The sequence below is a fragment of the Anolis sagrei genome, chromosome X (genome assembly GCF_037176765.1).
Source record: "Anolis sagrei isolate rAnoSag1 chromosome X, rAnoSag1.mat, whole genome shotgun sequence".
Classification (NCBI taxonomy): Eukaryota; Metazoa; Chordata; class Lepidosauria; order Squamata; family Dactyloidae; genus Anolis; species Anolis sagrei.
In genome coordinates this window covers 110032510-110052133 of record NC_090034.1, presented here as the reverse complement: position 1 = coordinate 110052133, position 19624 = coordinate 110032510, and the positions used below count along the sequence as shown (strand labels likewise).

The 19624-nt window shown below is 41.0% G+C and overlaps 1 protein-coding gene across 1 annotated transcript in view; it reads right to left on the bottom strand.

Annotated features, from left to right (window-relative positions):
* The window catches only part of LOC132765029 (multiple epidermal growth factor-like domains protein 8), a 103666-nt gene extending 89949 nt beyond the window's left edge, over positions 1–13717 (bottom strand). Inside the window, exons 1-6 of the mRNA XM_067461197.1 lie at positions 13557–13717; positions 10772–11024; positions 6035–6198; positions 3917–4123; positions 2385–2565; positions 1549–1637 (exon numbers count right to left, since the gene is read on the bottom strand). Coding sequence (XP_067317298.1) covers positions 1549–1637; positions 2385–2565; positions 3917–4123; positions 6035–6198; positions 10772–10967 — 837 coding nt within the window. The 5' untranslated portion in view covers positions 10968–11024; positions 13557–13717. The remainder of the gene's footprint in view (positions 1–1548; positions 1638–2384; positions 2566–3916; positions 4124–6034; positions 6199–10771; positions 11025–13556) is intronic.
* Between the last annotated feature and the right edge of the window lie 5907 nt (positions 13718–19624).

Below are 19624 nucleotides of genomic sequence, written 5' to 3'. Positions count from 1 at the left end.
CAGGATGAAGAGGAAGCATTAGTGAGCACACTCTAAGTCAATAATATAAAGTGAGTAGTCCAGTCTTGAGATGACCGTGGCCTGGATCACCATATATGATAGAGATAGTATCATAAATTTGGAAGGCCATCCAGTCCAGCTGCCTTCCTTCTGCCTGGCAGAAAACAGGTATGCCCTCCAGCCATAGACATGACTGAGGTACAGGCAGTCCCCAAGTTACAAATAAGGTGTGTCCTTAAGTTGAATTTGTTTGGAAGTCAACAATATAATGATAAAACAACAACAACAACAACAACAATAATATAAAAGTAAAGGTTTTCCATTATTATTATTATTATTATTATTATTATTATATGACATAATAATAATATAATAATAAAATATAATGATATAACGATGACAATGACGATATTATTATTATATTATATATCATAATAATAATAATATTATAATAATAAAATATGATATAATGACGACAATGACAATGACGATGATATTATTATTATTATTATTATATAACGTAATAATAATAAAATAATAAAATATAATGATATGATGACAATGACGATATTATTATTATATAATATAACATAATAATAATAATAATAACAATAATAATAAAAATATAATGATATAATGACGACAAGGACAATGATGATGATATTATTATTATATTATATAACATAATAATAATAATAATAATAATAATAATAAATATAATGATATAATGATGACAAAGACAATGATGATGATATTATTATTATATTATATAACATAATAATAATATAATAATAAAATATGATATAATGACAATGACAATATTATTATATTATATAACTTAATAATAATACAATAAAATATGATATAATGACGACAATGACAATGCCAATATTATTATTATATTATATAACATAATAACAATAATAATATATAATATAATGATGTAATGACGACTATGACGATGATATTATTATTATATTATATAACATCATAATAATAATATAATAATAAAATATAATGATATAACGATGACAATGACAATGACGATATTATTATATTATATAACATAATAATAATAATAATATATAATATAATGATATAATGACGACAATGACAATGACGATATTATTATTATATAACGCAATAACAATAATATAATAATAATATAATGATATAACGATGACAATGACATTATTATTATATTATATAACATAATAATAAAATATGATATAATGATGACAATGACAATATTATTATTATTATATTATATAACATAATAATATATAATAATAAAATATAATGATATAATGACGACGACGATGATGATATAATGCCATAATGATAATAATATCTACCTGTCGAGAAGCCATTCCCCTCCTGTCTCCATTATGGAACTTGTTCTAAACATGAATCCTCACAATCATGATGGACTTTGTCAATAATGGCTTTGCAGGGCTGTTGGAGGTCACTCCTTCAAAATACATATACTACTACTACTAATACTAATAATACTACTACTAATAATAATAATAATAATGAAGCACCTACCGGAGAGGGACTGAGCACCCGCCGGTGCCAGACGTTAGTGGTGAAGTTATAGAAAACTAGGTCTCCCAGGGCCGTGTTGAGGTCCAAACCTAAGGGAACAAAGCAGAAAACAGAACGGGAAGCCAAGGAGACCCTCGTTTTGGGGAGAAGCTGCATCTCTTTGTCCTTGTTTGCGGTCCTTCCATCCCGATTCATCCTTCCTTCAAAGCACTTTATGCCAACAATATAATATGTGATATAATACTAGCCGTGCCCTGCCATGCGTTGCTGAGGCCCAGTCTGACTATATGTGTTTTGTGTGTATATATATGTATATATGTGTGTTTGCATATATTTATGTGGTTTTGTGCACGTGTTGCAATGTATTTTTTTATTTTTTGGCTTTTTCAGTCTCTTCTGCTGTGTTTTCCAGTGTTTTTGTGAGCGATGGTCACTCGTTGGCCTGAGAGGTGCCTTGTGTAATAGAATAATAATTATGTAATAAGAGTATGATAATAATATAATGATATTATAATTATATAATACTATAATTATATAGTAATACACTAAAAAATAATAATAATAACAACAACAACATCTGCATGCACTGAACCCACCAATGGTGCTCTCGGCTCATCCGTTTGCAACAACAACAGCAACAATAACAACAATAACAGCAGCAGCAACAACAATAAAGTAACAGTAGCCCAAAAACCCCCTTGACCTCCCAAGATGTAGATATGATAGAATAATGGAATAATATGATAAGAGTAATAACAATGATAACAATGATAATAATGATAATAATAATAATAATAATAATGATAATATAGCAAGAGCCTGAAGGCTGCCCTGACCTCCGAAGACGTAGAGCGCGCCAGTGGAAGGCAGGAAGGCCCCTGCGGCAGCGGTGCGTGGGCGGAAGGCGGGGTCCCTCCCGCTGACGTTGTACCACTTCCCGGCCCCCTGGTTCTCGCTCAGGGCCAAGTCGCAGGCCTGCCCCACAAAGCCCTGGTCGCAGCGGCACCGACCTGAATCCTGGGGGGAAACACAAATTGGAAAAAGGATCTGTTTGGAAGCGTTATTCCTGCTTAATTGTGCAATCCTTACTTCGGGAGTAGTTGCTATCCTCCAGAAACTCAGTTGTTTCTTTGGTGGAGTTGGTTAAGACTCAATAGTAAGCGATTCATGGCAAAACAAACAGCGAAATGTGCTGTTGCAGGATGGCGTCCCTCCCACAAAAGACAACACATTGGCAGTTGAATAAACAGAAGCGTTATTCCTGCTTAATTGTGCAATCCTCACTTCGGGAGTACTTGCTATCCTCCAGGAACTCTGTTGTTTCTTTGACAGAGTTGGTTAAGACTCAATAATAATAATAATAATAATAATAATAATAATAATAAACAAGCGTTATTCCTGCTAAATTGTGCAATCCTCACTTCGGGAGTAGTTGCTATCCTCCAGAAACTCGATTGTTTCTTTGGCAGAGTTGGTTAAGACTCAATAATAATAATAATAATAATAATAATAATAATAATAATAAACAGAAGCGTTATTCCTGCTAAATTGTGCAATCCTCACTTCAGGAGTAGTTGCTATCCTCCAGAAACTCGATTGTTTCTTTGACAGTTGGTTAAGACTCAATAATTTATTTATTTATCGTGTCATCAGCAACCATTGTTTTACAATTCTAACAGAGCAAAACAAACACAGAGATTAAAATGAAAAAGAAAAAAAAAGAAAAAAAAACCACACAGATTTTGTAAATTTGGTGTTTGGTTAAATGTCCTTTGACCAGTATCTCTCAACCCAGAAGCAACCGGAGACGACTCAATAATAATAATAATTATAATAATAATAATAATAAACAGAAGCATTATTCCTGCTAAATTGTGCAATCCTCACTTTGGGAGTAGTTGCTATCCTCCAGAAACTCGGTTGTTTCTTTAGCAGAGTTGGTTAAGACTCAATAGTAAGTCATTCATTGCACAACAAACAGCAAAATGTGCTGCTGCAGGATGGTGTCCCTCTCACAAAATTTAATAAACTTTCCCCATGTTTTCAGGACATGACATTATTTATATTTTCATGTCACAAGCAACTTGAGAAACTGCAAGTCGCTTCTGGTGTGAGTCAATTGGCCCGCTGCAAGGACGTTGCCCAGGGGACACTGCTTGGATGTTTTACCATCCTTATAGAAGGCTTCTCTCTTGTCCCTGCATGGGGAGCTGGAGCTGACAAGAGGGAGCTCACTCGCACTCTCCCCGGATTCGAACCTCCAACATGCTGGCACAAGGGTTTGACCCACTGTGCCACTGATAACCCAGGAACGAAAGCAATGATGATAATAATAATCAATACCCCGGCCAAGAGGTGTGTGCCTGACCTGGCTGCAGGTGCCGTGGAGGAGGCAGTAGGTGGAGCACTGGGGGAGGGAGCAGTCGGGGCCGACCCACCCGCGGCTGCAGGCGCACCGCCCATCCTGGCCGCACCGCCCGCGCCCCGAGCAGCCCCGCGGGCACAGCGAGACCCAGAAGGAGGCGTTGAAGCCCAGCAGGTTGTAGTTGGCGTCACTGAAGAGGTGCAGGAGCATCTGCCGGGGTGGATCGAAAGACCCGTCGTCAGGCACAGAAATACACAGATACCGTATATACTCGAGTATAAGCCAACCCAAGCTCTAATAAGGAAACTGAGAAGAGGGGGAGATGGGCAGGAAAGGTGTATAAAAGGAAGTGGTGGGGGGGAAAAAGTCAGTAGTGTCTGCCTTTGCTGCAGAGATACATGCAATATATCCATTTCAAAGCAAGCCAGCTTGTGAGTGGTTATTTAATATTGCTATATAGAGCTCACAGTCTGACACCGAGGCACCTAATTTTGCCACAAAAACTGGGAAAACGTATTGACTCAAGTATAAGCCGAGGGTGGGAAAATGCAGCTGCTACGGGTCAGTTTCAAAATAAAAATAGATACCAATAAAATTATATTAATTGAGGCATCAGGAGGTGGAATGTTTTTGAATATTTACATAAAATTGTAATTTGAGACTGTCCAACTCTGATTCAACCATTATTCTACCCTCCTTTAATGTAAATGTGCTTAAGTATCCTTCCAATAATAATAAAGAGAGAAAAATAATAAATGTAATAATAGAGTAAAATAAGTAATAAAAATAATAGAGTAAAATAATGTAAATATAATAACAATAAATAAAGTAAAATAATAAATGTAATAATAATAGAGTAAAATAAGTAATAATAAAAATAATAATAGTATAAATGTCATAATAACAATAATAAATAGAATAAAATAATAAATGTAATAGTAATAGGGTAAAAATAATAAAAGTAATAAAAATAATAGAGTAAAATAATGTAAATGTCATAATATAAATAATAATACAGTAAAATAATAAATGTAATAATAATAGAGAAAAATATAAAAAGTAAAAAAATAATAGAGTAAAATAATGTAAATGTCATAATAACAATAATAGAGTAAAATAGTAAATGTAATAATAGAGTAAAATAATAAAAGTAATTAAAATAATAGAGTAAAATAATGTAAATGCCATAATAACAATAATAGAGTAAAATAATAAAAGTAATTAAAATAATAGAGTAAAATAATATAAATGTCATAACATCAATAATAATACAGTAAAATAATAAATGTAAGAACAATAATAGAGTAAAATAATAAATGTAATATTAAAAGAGTAAAATAAGTAATAAAAATAATAGAATAAAATAATATAAATGTACTAATAACAATAATAATAATAGAGTAAAATAATAAATGTAATAATAATAATAGAGTAATACAATAAATATAATAAAATAATGTGAATGTTATAATAACAATAATAGAGTAAAATAATAAATGTAATAATAATTGAGTAAAAAATAAAAGTAATAAAAATAATAGAGTAAAATAATAAAAGTAATAAAAATAACAGTAAAATAATGTAAATGTCATAATATCAATAATAATGAGTAAAATAATAAATGTAGTAATAATAGAGCAAAATAATAAATGTGATAAAAATAATAGAGTGAAATAATGTAAATGTCACAATATCAATAATAATGAGTAAAATAATAAATGTAATAATAATAGAGCGAAATAATAAATGTGATAAAAATAATAGAGTGAAATAATGTAAATGTCACAGTATCAATAATAATAGAGTAAAATAATAAATGTAATAATTATAATAATAATAAATAGAGTAAAAAAATATAATAAAATAATATTAATTACACAGTACAAGGATAGATAACCTTGGCTCAAGTATAAGCCGAGGAGAGCTTTCTCAGCCTCAAAAAGGGCCTGAAAAACCCGGCTTATACTCGAGTATATACGGTATATACACAACCCCCTCCTCAAGGATGCTGGGGGGCACCACGAGGGGACCGTTGCCCCCCCTCCAAAGAGGGGTGCAGAATGCGAGGTTGGAAGGGACCCCCTTCCCTTGACCCCCGCGTGACCGCCCGCCCCCCGTTACCTTCCCGGAGGTGGCCTCGATGGTGGGGGGGAGAGTGCTCCCGCTGAGGCTGGCCAGGAGGGGGCTGCGCGGGGAGTCCCCGTCGTACACAAACAGGTAGTCGTAGGTGCATTCCGTGTCCATGAACATGAAGCTCAGCAGGATGCGGTAGCTGCTGCTGGGTGCTGAGAAAGAGAAGAAAGGGGGATTCAGGAAACACACACTCACATACGTGTGTGTGTGCGTGTGTGTATACAGGCCACCCTCAAGTTACAAACATCAAACGTACAAACTGAAGCTTTATCTCCCATGCTTGTTATCTTAGCCTCATTCTTAACTATGAGTCATTTGTAAGTCGGATGATTGTAACTTGGGGACGATCTGGGTGTATGCATGTGTATGTATAGGTTACATAAAGGTTTTCCCCTGACATTAAGTCCAGTCGTGTCCGACTCTGGGACTCTGGTGCTCGCCTCCATTTCTAAGCTTCAGAGCTGGTGTTGACCACAGACACCTCCAAGATAATGACTGCATGGGGTGCTGTTACCTTCCCATCGGAGCGGTACCTATTGATCTACTCACATTTGCATGCATTCAAACTGCTAGGTTGGCAGAAGCTGGGGCTAACAGCGGGAGCTCACGGTGCTCCCCGGATTCGAACCTGTGATTTTTCGATCAGCAAGTTTAGCAGCTCAGTTGTTTAACCCACTGTGCCACTGGGAGCTCCAATGTGTATATACACAAACACACACACACACACACACATATATATATAGAAACATACACACACACACCTATATACAAACACACACACACATATATACACACAAACGCACACACATACATACAAACTCACACACACATATATGAGATAGGTATCGTATCGTAGATTTGGAAGGGACCCCCAAAGACCATCCAGTCCAGCCCTACTTGGACAGCCTATATATACAAATCTGTATTTGGCTGGAGTTACACTTGAAAAAAAATGACCCTGTTCTGACTTGCATACAAATTCAACTTCAGAACAAACCTTCAGATATGATCTTGTCCTTAACTCAGGGACTGGTGGTATATATTATTATTATTATTATTATTATTTGCATTTGTTAACCGCCACTCTCAGCCCGAAGGCGACTCGTGGCGGTGTACAGAACAAAGAACATAAAGACAACAATTACAGTAAATCAAGATCATGACGCACATCAACTAACACACAACTAATTAAACTAAAAATCCGCTTCGTCTTGTTTGGGTCGTAGTCAATCTCGTGGTCATAGTCCATTCCGGTGGTCATTACAAAACATAGCACTTAATTGAAGGCCTTTTCGAAGAGCCAGGTCTTCAGGCCCTTACGGAAGGCCATGAGGGAAGGCGCCTGTCTAATTTCAGCAGGGAGGGAGTTCCACAGCCGGGGGGCCACCACCGAGAAGGCCCGCTCTCTAGTCCCTGCCAAGCGTGCCTGTGAGGCAGGCGGGACAGAGAGAAGGGCCTCCCCGGACGATCTCAAGGTCCTCGTGGGCTCGTAGGCCGAGATGCGGTACTCAAGGTATTTTGGGCCGGAACCGTTTAGGGCTTTGTAGGTTAGCACCAGCACCTTGAATTGGGCCCGGTAGCCAATCGGCAGCCAGTGGAGCTGGGACAGCAAGGGCGTTGTGCGCTCCCTGCGTCCCGCTCCAGTTAACAACATGGCTGCCGCGCGCTGGACTAGCTGAAGCTTCCGGGCCGTCTTCAAGGGCAGCCCCACGTAGAGAGCGTTGCAGTAGTCGAGGCGGGATGTGACCAAAGCGTGTACCACCGTGGCCAAGTCAGACTTCCCAAGATACGGGCGCAGCTGGCGCACGAGCCGAAGCTGTGCAAATGCTCCCCTGGTCACCGCTGAAACCTGGGGATCCAAGCTCAGCGATGAGTCCAGGGTCACACCCAAGCTGCGAACCTGTGTCTTCAAGGGGAGTGCGACCCCATCCAGCACAGGCTGTGACCCTATACCCTGTTCGGCCTTGCGACTGACCAGGAGTACCTCTGTCTTGTCTGGATTTAATTTCAGTTTGTTCGCCCTCATCCAGACCGTCACAGCGGCCAGGCACCGGTTCAGGACTTCGACAGCCTCCTTAGTAGCAGGTGGAAAGGAGTGACAGAGTTGGACGTCATCTGCGTACAGATGACACCGCACCCCGAAACTCCGGATGATCTCACCCAGCGGCTTCATGTAGATGTTAAACAGCATGGGGGACAGGATGGAACCCTGAGGAACCCCACAGGTCAAAGGCTGTGGTGTTGAACAGGAGTCCCCCAATGACACCTTCTGGGTGCGACCCTCCAGAAATGACTGGAGCCACCGCAAAGCGGTGCCCCCAAGGCCCATCTCTGCAAGGCGTCCCAGAAGAATACCGTGGTCGACGGTATCGAAGGCCGCTGAGAGGTCCAGAAGCACCAACAGGGACACACTCCCCCTGTCTAGCTCCCGGCGGAGATCATCCACTAAGGCGACCAAGACCGTCTCGGTACCATGTCCCGGTCTGAAGCCAGACTGTGCCGGATCCAGATAATCCGTGTCTCCCAAGAATACCTGGAGTTGTGAGGCCACCACGCTTTCCATGACTTTGCCCAAGAAGGGAAGATTGGAAACAGGCCGAAAGTTGTCAAATTTAGTGGGGTCCAGTGATGGTTTCTTCAACAGCGGCTTTATAATAGCCTGTTTTAGGCTCGCTGGAATCGTGCCTTCCCGAAGGGAGGCATTAACCACCACCGTTACCCACTCAGCCAATCCCCCTCTGGCCTCTTTCAGAAGCCAGGATGGGCAGGGGTCTAGGATGGACGTGGTAGGCCTCATTCCTCCAAGTATCTTGTCCACATCCTCGGGTTTCACAAACTGAAAAGAATCCATCAAAATAGGACAAGCAGGTGCTTGGGTCACATCCACAGAGACTGCATTTAATGTGGCGTCCAGCCCAGAACGGATCAAAGCGACTTTGTCTGCAAAGAACCGAGCAAATGCTTCACAGCGCGTGTCCGAGTTGTCAGGGCTCCCACCTGAAGTAGGGGGAGTTAAAAGACCTCTGACAATCCGAAACAACTCCGCCGGACGGTTTTTTGCAGACGCAATAGTAGCCGCAAAGAAACTTTTCTTTGCGGCTTTTATTGCCGCGGCATATGCCCTTAAAAAGGACACAAACCGTGCTCGATTTGGCTCGCTTGGGTCCGAGCGCCACACGCTCTCTAGTTCCCTCTTCCTTCGCTTCATCGCTGCCAGCTCCTCAGTGAACCAAGGAGCTGGTTTAGCTCGGTTACTCGAGAGGGGACGTTCCGGAGCGATCCTGTCAATAGCCCTGGTCATCTCCCCATTCCAGAGAGTGACCAAGGCCTCAACATGGTCACCTACCGAGGCGGCGGGAAAATCCCCAAGAGCCATCAGGAATCCGTTCGGATCCATAAGCCTCCTGGGGCGGACCATCTTAATGGGTCCTCCACCTCTGCGGAGGTTAGGGGGCGCAGTGAGCCTAAATCTGATCAGGAAGTGGTCGGTCCATGGCAACGGAGAGATGGACAACTCCTCCACACCGCCACCTTGCTCCCATCCCTGACAGAAAACCAAGTCCAATGTGTGTCCAGCACAGTGGGTGGGGCCAGTTATTTGTTGGGACAGCCCCATGGTTGCCATGGCAGACATGAAGTCCTGAGCCGCTCCTGTGAGGGTCGCCTCGGCATGGATGTTGAAGTCCCCCAGCACAAGAAGCCGTTGGGACTCCACCACCAGGCTCGAGACCACCCCCGCTAGCTCAGGCAGGGAGACTGTAGTGCAGCGAGGTGGACGGTACACTACAAGAATCCCTATTCTGTCCCGGTCACCCACCCTCAGGTGGACGCATTCAAAATTTGTGGTCTGTGGGATGGGACTCCTGGTCAGATGGATGGAATCTCTATAGACCACTGCGACCCCGCCTCCCCGTCCTCCGGCTCTTGGTTGGTGTTGCACAGAGAAGCCTGGAGGACAAAGCTGGGAGAGGTTTACGCCCCCCGCTTCATCCAGCCAGGTCTCCGTGACGCACGCCAGATCTGCCCGCTCCTCCAGGATTAGATCCTGGATCCAAGTTGTTTTTCCGTTGACAGATATATATGTATGTATTTGGCTGGAGTCACATTTACGAAATGTCCCTGTTCTGACTTACATACAAATTCAACTTCAGAACCAAGCTACAGAACCGATCTTTTTCTGTAACTCAGGGACTGCCTGTATGTATATATGTGTATGTATGTGTGTGTAAATATATGTATGTATGTGTGTATATATGTGTGTAGATATTTGTATGTATGTGTGTATATATGTGTGTGTATGTGTGTGTAGAAATATGTATGCATGTGTGTACATATGTGTGTGTATGTATGTGTGTGTATATATGTATGTATGTGTGTAGATATATGTATGTATGTGTATATATATGTATGTGTGTATACATATGTATGTATGTATGTGTGTATATATGTGTAGATATATGTATGCGTGTGTGTATATGTGTGTGTGTGTACGTATGTGTGTATATATGTATGTGTGTGTAGATATATGTATGTATGTATATATGTGCATGTGTGTGTATATGTATGTAAGTAAGTGTGTGTATATGTGTGTGTATGTGTGTAAATATATGTATGTATGTTTGTGTATATACATGTGTGTGTGTGTGTGTGTGTATGGCTGGATCTGCCCTTCAGAGATGCCCCTGCCCTGCCTTGCTTGCAAATGCAACCCAGAGCCACGCCTACCTTCCACCAGCCATTCGCAGTTCCCATTGACGGAGTAGTTGCCCGGCCCGTCCGTCACGAAACCCGATGCACCGCGCAGGACTTGCCGGTGTCCCTTGCAGTCGCCACCCTGGGACACACGGACGCTAAGCAGGCTCAGCAGCAGCAGTGCAAGGGCCAAAGGCCTCGGTCGGCAGCGGTAGGTGGCGTCCATCATGTCTGCCAGACCTCACTACGATGCAACGGACAGAGCAGCGGCATGACGTTTGGTAGCCTAGGAACAAAAGGTATGTTATGATATGTCCTTCTATTACAACATGTCACACTATGTTTTTTGTTCCTGTGTTCTCAATGCCAATTCCTAATTAGTTCTATCCTAAAAACAGGGGGAAAGTTTAGAAAGAGAAGGAGGGACCTCATCCGCTGCAGCACGTTTTGCTGTAGTTTTGCGATCAATCTCTCAGCATCGAGTCCCAACCAATTGTTAGAAGCACAAAAAAACAAAGTTTCTGGAGTAGAACAACAACTTGCAAAGTAAAACAGGAAATAACCCGTTCCAACCAGGAAAATAATAAGTGGACGGTGGAGTGGCAGCTCCCCCGGTGGCCGGAACAGAGCATACCCTCATGAAGCTGGAATGTTAAATAGCCTCTGTGTCTGTCGATATGTGTTGCATGTCTAAATAGAATTGAATTTTGTCACGTTTATGTGGACTCTAATCCACCCTGGGTCAGAAGGGCGGAATAGAAATACTGCAAATAAATAAATACATTTCTTATCTGCTCCTCACCAAAATGCAAGGCAGGATAGCAGATGCGTACATAGATAAAAATATAATAATATTATTGAAGGCACTTATATTTACTTATTTTATTTATTTACTTACGACATTTCTATGCCGCCCTTCTCACCCCAAAGGGGATTCAGTACAGCTCACAAGTAATATGTAAATACAATATATTATATATATTATTAGCATGGCACAATATTAGTATTACATATTACTATATAGTACTATACCATTATACTGTGATATTTTTATTAATATTACATGTAATGTAAAATATATAATTATAATATCATATGATTTTATAATTATATATTTTACGTTACATGGGCAATGTCCTTGCAGACGGCCAATTCTCTCACACCAGAAGCGACTTGCAGTTTCTCAGGTCGCTCCTGACACGACAAAAAAAATATTATTATTAGTATTATATTACATTATAATATTATTTATAATATTATATAATATTATAATATTATTATTAGAAATGTAATACAATATTCTGGTTGCGGATGACACGATAAATAAATAATATTATTAATATTATATGTATATACAACATATTATATTACATTATTAGAACAGTACAGGAGACAAAGTGGAAGTATCTTCCTGGACCCCTCTCTTCACTCTGATCCCAGAGCACATTATATATATTAAAAGCTATAAGATTAAAGCACATTAAACTCTATTATTATTATTATTATTATTTATTCCTTATCTGCTTCTCTCCAAAACTCAAGGCAAGCACATTATAGAGTTTAAAATACAGCACTAAAAACATAAAAGCCATTAAAACATATTAAAATGCACTTATTTTTTTAAAAATGAGATTAAATGGTATTGAAATCATTGGTAGCAATCAATTGCCAAATATAAAATGATACAATTCCAAAAGCAAATTGTCTGCATCGTAAACAAAAACAATTGGGAAAAGGATACAATATTGTTGCAAAAACATCTAGATCAACATGCAAATTATTGCAAAAAAAGGATACAATATTAATGCAGAAAAGGAAACAAAAAGCAACAATTCCAAAAGCAAAATGTCTGGATCGTAAACAAAAACAATTGCAAAAAAGGACACAATATTATTGCAAAAACATCCAGCTCAACATGCAAACTATTGCACAAAAAGGATACATATTAATGCAGAAAAGGCAACATGAAGCACCAATTCCAAAAGTGAAATGTCTGGATTGTAAACAGAAACAATTGCAAAAAAGGACACAATATTATTACAAAAACATCCAGATAAACATGCAAACTATTGCAAAAAAAGGATATAGTATTAATGCAAAAAGGCAACATAAAGCAACAATTCCAAAAGCAAAATATCTAGATCGTAAACAAAAACAATTACAAAAAAGGGCACAATATTATTGCAAAAACATCCAGTTCAACATGCAAACTATTGCAAAAAAAAGGATACAATATTAAAGCAGAAAAGACAACATAAAGCACCATTCCAAAAGTGAAATGTCTGGATCATAAACAAAAACAATTGCAAGAAAAGGACATAATATTGTTGCAAATATATCCAGCTCAACATGCAAACTATTGCACAAAAAGGATACATATTAATGCAGAAAAGGCAACATGAAGCACCAATTCCAAAAGTGAAATGGCTGGATTGTAAACAGAAACAATTGCAAAAAAAGGACACAATATTATTGCAAAAACATCCAGATAAACATGCAAACTATTGCAAAAAAAAAAAAAAGGATATAGTATTAATGCAAAAAGGCAACATAAAGCAACAATTCCAAAAGCAAAATATCTAGATCGTAAACAAAAACAATTACAAAAAAGGACACAATATTATTGCAAAAACATCCAGTTCAACATGCAAACTATTGCAAAAAAAAGGATACAATATTAATGCAGAAAAGGCAACATGAAGCAAACCAATGCATGGCATCAAAACAAAACAAGGATCTCAAACAATAGTGAACCCAAATAAGTCAGGAATAAAGGGTCTTTGGGGGTCCCAGGGCAAAGAAAAAGGGGGTCCCTTACCTTATTTGGGGGGTCTTTGGAGTCCAAACGGGGCTGCAATGCTTTTGGGGCAGAAAGAAAGAAGAAAGAAAGAAGGCTCTGCTCTGAATCTGGGCTGCTTTCTGCAAAGGACCATAGAGGCGCAGGAGAGAGAGCGGCCCCGACCCGGAGGAGGACCAAGAAGGGAGGGGGGCAGCGAGAGGAGGGGCAGAGCGGCCGCGGAAAGGGGAGAATGCAAGCATAGAGGAGGCGGAAGTCGGAGCTAGAGCGGTAGCTGGCCCAAAGGAAGCTGGAGGACTGGCTGCAGATTGACACTAGAGGGAGCCCATTGAGGAAATATATTATATTATATTATATTATATTATATTATATTATATTATATTATATTATATTATATTATTTTATATTATTTTATATTATTTTATATTATTTTATATTATTTTATATTATTTTATAATATAATATATAATAATATATTATAATATATTATAATATAATATAATATATTATAATATATTATATAATAATATATAATATTATGTATTATATTATATATTATTATATAATATCCTATCATATTCTATATTATTATATTCTATATTATTATATTAATTATATATTGTTATATTATATTATTGTATTATATAATATAATAATATATATTATAATATTATTATGATATATCATATATATGTTTTATATAGTTAAAAACTTGACATTATACTAAATTTATTACATATATAATAAATAATAATACATAAAATAATATATAATTATATAAACAATATCATATTATATATCCATATTATATAGCATATCATATACTATATTATATATATATGTGTGTGTTTTATATAGAGTTAAAAACTTGGCATTATACTAAATTTATTACATATGTAAATAAAATTAATAATAATACATAAAATAATATATAACTATATAAACAATATATTATATTATATATTTATATTATATATATCATATCATATATTATATATGTGTTTTAAATAATTACAAACTTGGCATTATACTAAATTTATTACGTATATAAATAAAATTAATAATAATACATAAATATATATATACTACATTATATATATATATGTTTTATATAGAGTTAAAAACTTGACATTGTACTAAATTTATTACATATATAAATAAAATTAATAAGAATAATACATAAAATAATATAAAATTATATAAACAATATCATATATTATATATTCATATTATATATTGTATACTATATATATATGTGTTTTGATACAGTTAAAATTTGGCATTATACTAAATTTATTGCATATATCAATAATAATAATAATATATAAAATAATATATAATTATATAAACAATGTCAGATTATATTATATATATCCATATTATATATTGTATAATATACTATATTATATACTAGCTTGGGGACCCAGCGGTCCCCGGGTTATTTGAGAAAGGCATTGTGTGCCAAGGCTGGTCTATAACAGTTATTTATGTGGTTCGCGGTGCTCTCAGGAAATCAGTGAAGGTACTGCGAGTCCCATCGTCCATCGTCCATCCTCCTCTAAACTGCACCAGAATGTTGAGTGGGTCATGGAGGCTCTGTGTGCCAAGTTTGGCCTTGATCAGTCAATGGATGAGGGTCGCAGCGGTCTCGGGAAGTGAGTGATGGTACTTCAAGTCCCATCATCCGTGGTCCATCCTCCTCAAAACTGCACCAGGATGTAGAATGGGTCATGGGGGTTATGTGTGCCAAGTTTGCTCTTGATCAGTCATAGCATGCGGGTCGCAGGTCTGGGGGAGTGAGTGAACGTACTTCAAGTCCCATCATCCGTGGTCCATCCTCCTCCAAACTGCACCAGGACATAGAGTGGGTCATGGGGGCTCTGTGTGCCAAGTTTGGCCTTGATCAGTCAATGGATGAGGGTCGCAGCGGTCTCGGGAAGTGAGTGATGGTACTTCAAGTCCCATCATCCGTGGTCCATCCTCCTCAAAACTGCACCAGGATGTAGAATGGGTCATGGGGGTTATGTGTGCCAAGTTTGCTCTTGATCAGTCATAGCATGCGGGTCGCAGGTCTGGGGGAGTGAGTGAACGTACTTCAAGTCCCATCATCCGTGGTCCATCCTCCTCCAAACTGCACCAGGACATAGAGTGGGTCATGGGGGCTCTGTGTGCCAAGTTTGGCCTTGATCAGTCAATGGATGAGGGTTGCAGCAGTGTCGGAAAGTGAGTGAAGGTACTTCAAGTCCCATCATCTGTGGTCCATCCTCCTCCAAACTGCACCAGGACATAGAGTGGGTCATGGGGGCTCTGTGTGCCAAGTTTGGCCTTGATCAGTCAATGGATGAGGGTTGCAGCAGTGTCGGAAAGTGAGTGAAGGTACTTCAAGTCCCATCATCTGTGGTCCATCCTCCTCCAAACTGCACCAGGACATAGAGTGGGTCATGGGGGTTATGTGTGCCAAGTTTGCTCTTGATCAGTCATAGCATGCGGGTCGCAGGTCTGGGGGAGTGAGTGAACGTACTTCAAGTCCCATCATCCGTGGTCCATCCTCCTCCAAACTGCACCAGGACATAGAGTGGGTCATGGGGGCTCTGTGTGCCAAGTTTGGCCTTGATCAGTCAATGGATGAGGGTTGCAGCAGTGTCGGAAAGTGAGTGAAGGTACTTCAAGTCCCATCATCTGTGGTCCATCCTCCTCCAAACTGCACCAGGACATAGAGTGGGTCATGGGGGCTCTGTGTGCCAAGTTTGGCCTTGATCAGTCAATGGATGAGGGTTGCAGCAGTGTCGGAAAGTGAGTGAAGGTACTTCAAGTCCCATCATCTGTGGTCCATCCTCCTCCAAACTGCACCAGGACATAGAGTGGGTCATGGGGGCTCTGTGTGCCAAGTTTGGCCTTGATCAGTCAATGGATGAGGGTTGCAGCAGTGTCGGAAAGTGAGTGAAGGTACTTCAAGTCCCATCATCTGTGGTCCATCCTCCTCCAAACTGCACCAGGACATAGAGTGGGTCATGGGGGCTCTGTGTGCCAAGTTTGGCCTTGATCAGTCAATGGATGAGGGTTGCAGCAGTGTCGGAAAGTGAGTGAAGGTACTTCAAGTCCCATCATCTGTGGTCCATCCTCCTCCAAACTGCACCAGGACATAGAGTGGGTCATGGGGGCTCTGTGTGCCAAGTTTGGCCTTGATCAGTCAATGGATGAGGGTTGCAGCAGTGTCGGAAAGTGAGTGAAGGTACTTCAAGTCCCATCATCTGTGGTCCATCCTCCTCCAAACTGCACCAGGACATAGAGTGGGTCATGGGGGCTCTGTGTGCCAAGTTTGGCCTTGATCAGTCAATGGATGAGGGTTGCAGCAGTGTCGGAAAGTGAGTGAAGGTACTTCAAGTCCCATCATCTGTGGTCCATCCTCCTCCAAACTGCACCAGGACATAGAGTGGGTCATGGGGGTTATGTGTGCCAAGTTTGCTCTTGATCAGTCATAGCATGCGGGTCGCAGGTCTGGGGGAGTGAGTGAACGTACTTCAAGTCCCATCATCCGTGGTCCATCCTCCTCCAAACTGCACCAGGACATAGAGTGGGTCATGGGGGCTCTGTGTGCCAAGTTTGGCCTTGATCAGTCAATGGATGAGGGTTGCAGCAGTGTCGGAAAGTGAGTGAAGGTACTTCAAGTCCCATCATCTGTGGTCCATCCTCCTCCAAACTGCACCAGGACATAGAGTGGGTCATGGGGGCTCTGTGTGCCAAGTTTGGCCTTGATCAGTCAATGGATGAGGGTTGCAGCAGTGTCGGAAAGTGAGTGAAGGTACTTCAAGTCCCATCATCTGTGGTCCATCCTCCTCCAAACTGCACCAGGACATAGAGTGGGTCATGGGGGCTCTGTGTGCCAAGTTTGGCCTTGATCAGTCAATGGATGAGGGTTGCAGCAGTGTCGGAAAGTGAGTGAAGGTACTTCAAGTCCCATCATCTGTGGTCCATCCTCCTCCAAACTGCACCAGGACATAGAGTGGGTCATGGGGGCTCTGTGTGCCAAGTTTGGCCTTGATCAGTCAATGGATGAGGGTTGCAGCAGTGTCGGAAAGTGAGTGAAGGTACTTCAAGTCCCATCATCTGTGGTCCATCCTCCTCCAAACTGCACCAGGACATAGAGTGGGTCATGGGGGTTATGTGTGCCAAGTTTGCTCTTGATCAGTCATAGCATGCGGGTCGCAGGTCTGGGGGAGTGAGTGAACGTACTTCAAGTCCCATCATCCGTGGTCCATCCTCCTCCAAACTGCACCAGGACATAGAGTGGGTCATGGGGGCTCTGTGTGCCAAGTTTGGCCTTGATCAGTCAATGGATGAGGGTTGCAGCAGTGTCGGAAAGTGAGTGAAGGTACTTCAAGTCCCATCATCTGTGGTCCATCCTCCTCCAAACTGCACCAGGACATAGAGTGGGTCATGGGGGCTCTGTGTGCCAAGTTTGGCCTTGATCAGTCAATGGATGAGGGTTGCAGCAGTGTCGGAAAGTGAGTGAAGGTACTTCAAGTCCCATCATCCGTGGTCCATCCTCCTCCAAACTGCACCAGGACATAGAGTGGGTCATGGGGGCTCTGTGTGCCAAGTTTGGCCTTGATCAGTCAATGGATGAGGGTTGCAGCAGTGTCGGAAAGTGAGTGAAGGTACTTCAAGTCCCATCATCTGTGGTCCATCCTCCTCCAAACTGCACCAGGACATAGAGTGGGTCATGGGGGCTCTGTGTGCCAAGTTTGGCCTTGATCAGTCAATGGATGAGGGTTGCAGCAGTGTCGGAAAGTGAGTGAAGGTACTTCAAGTCCCATCATCTGTGGTCCATCCTCCTCCAAACTGCACCAGGACATAGAGTGGGTCATGGGGGCTCTGTGTGCCAAGTTTGGCCTTGATCAGTCAATGGATGAGGGTTGCAGCAGTGTCGGAAAGTGAGTGAAGGTACTTCAAGTCCCATCATCTGTGGTCCATCCTCCTCCAAACTGCACCAGGACATAGAGTGGGTCATGGGGGCTCTGTGTGCCAAGTTTGGCCTTGATCAGTCAATGGATGAGGGTTGCAGCAGTGTCGGAAAGTGAGTGAAGGTACTTCAAGTCCCATCATCTGTGGTTCATCCTCCTCCAAACTGCACCAGGACATAGAGTGGGTCATGGGGGTTATGTGTGCCAAGTTTGCTCTTGATCAGTCATAGCATGCGGGTCGCAGGTCTGGGGGAGTGAGTGAACGTACTTCAAGTCCCATCATCCGTGGTCCATCCTCCTCCAAACTGCACCAGGACATAGAGTGGGTCATGGGGGCTCTGTGTGCCAAGTTTGGCCTTGATCAGTCAATGGATGAGGGTTGCAGCAGTGTCGGAAAGTGAGTGAAGGTACTTCAAGTCCCATCATCTGTGGTCCATCCTCCTCCAAACTGCACCAGGACATAGAGTGGGTCATGGGGGCTCTGTGTGCCAAGTTTGGCCTTGATCAGTCAATGGATGAGGGTTGCAGCAGTGTCGGAAAGTGAGTGAAGGTACTTCAAGTCCCATCATCTGTGGTTCATCCTCCTCCAAACTGCACCAGGACATAGAGTGGGTCATGGGGGTTATGTGTGCCAAGTTTGCTCTTGATCAGTCATAGCATGCGGGTCGCAGGTCTGGGGGAGTGAGTGAACGTACTTCAAGTCCCATCATCCGTGGTCCATCCTCCTCCAAACTGCACCAGGACATAGAGTGGGTCATGGGGGCTCTGTGTGCCAAGTTTGGCCTTGATCAGTCAATGGATGAGGGTTGCAGCAGTGTCGGAAAGTGAGTGAAGGTACTTCAAGTCCCATCATCTGTGGTCCATCCTCCTCCAAACTGCACCAGGACATAGAGTGGGTCATGGGGGCTCTGTGTGCCAAGTTTGGCCTTGATCAGTCAATGGATGAGGGTTGCAGCAGTGTCGGAAAGTGAGTGAAGGTACTTCAAGTCCCATCATCTGTGGTCCATCCTCTTCCAAACTACACTGGAATGTAGAGTGGGTCATGGGGGTTGTATGTGTGTCCAGTTTGGTCTTGATCTGTGGGGGCCACAGTGTTCTGTGGTTGACAAAGCATTTTAAAGTACT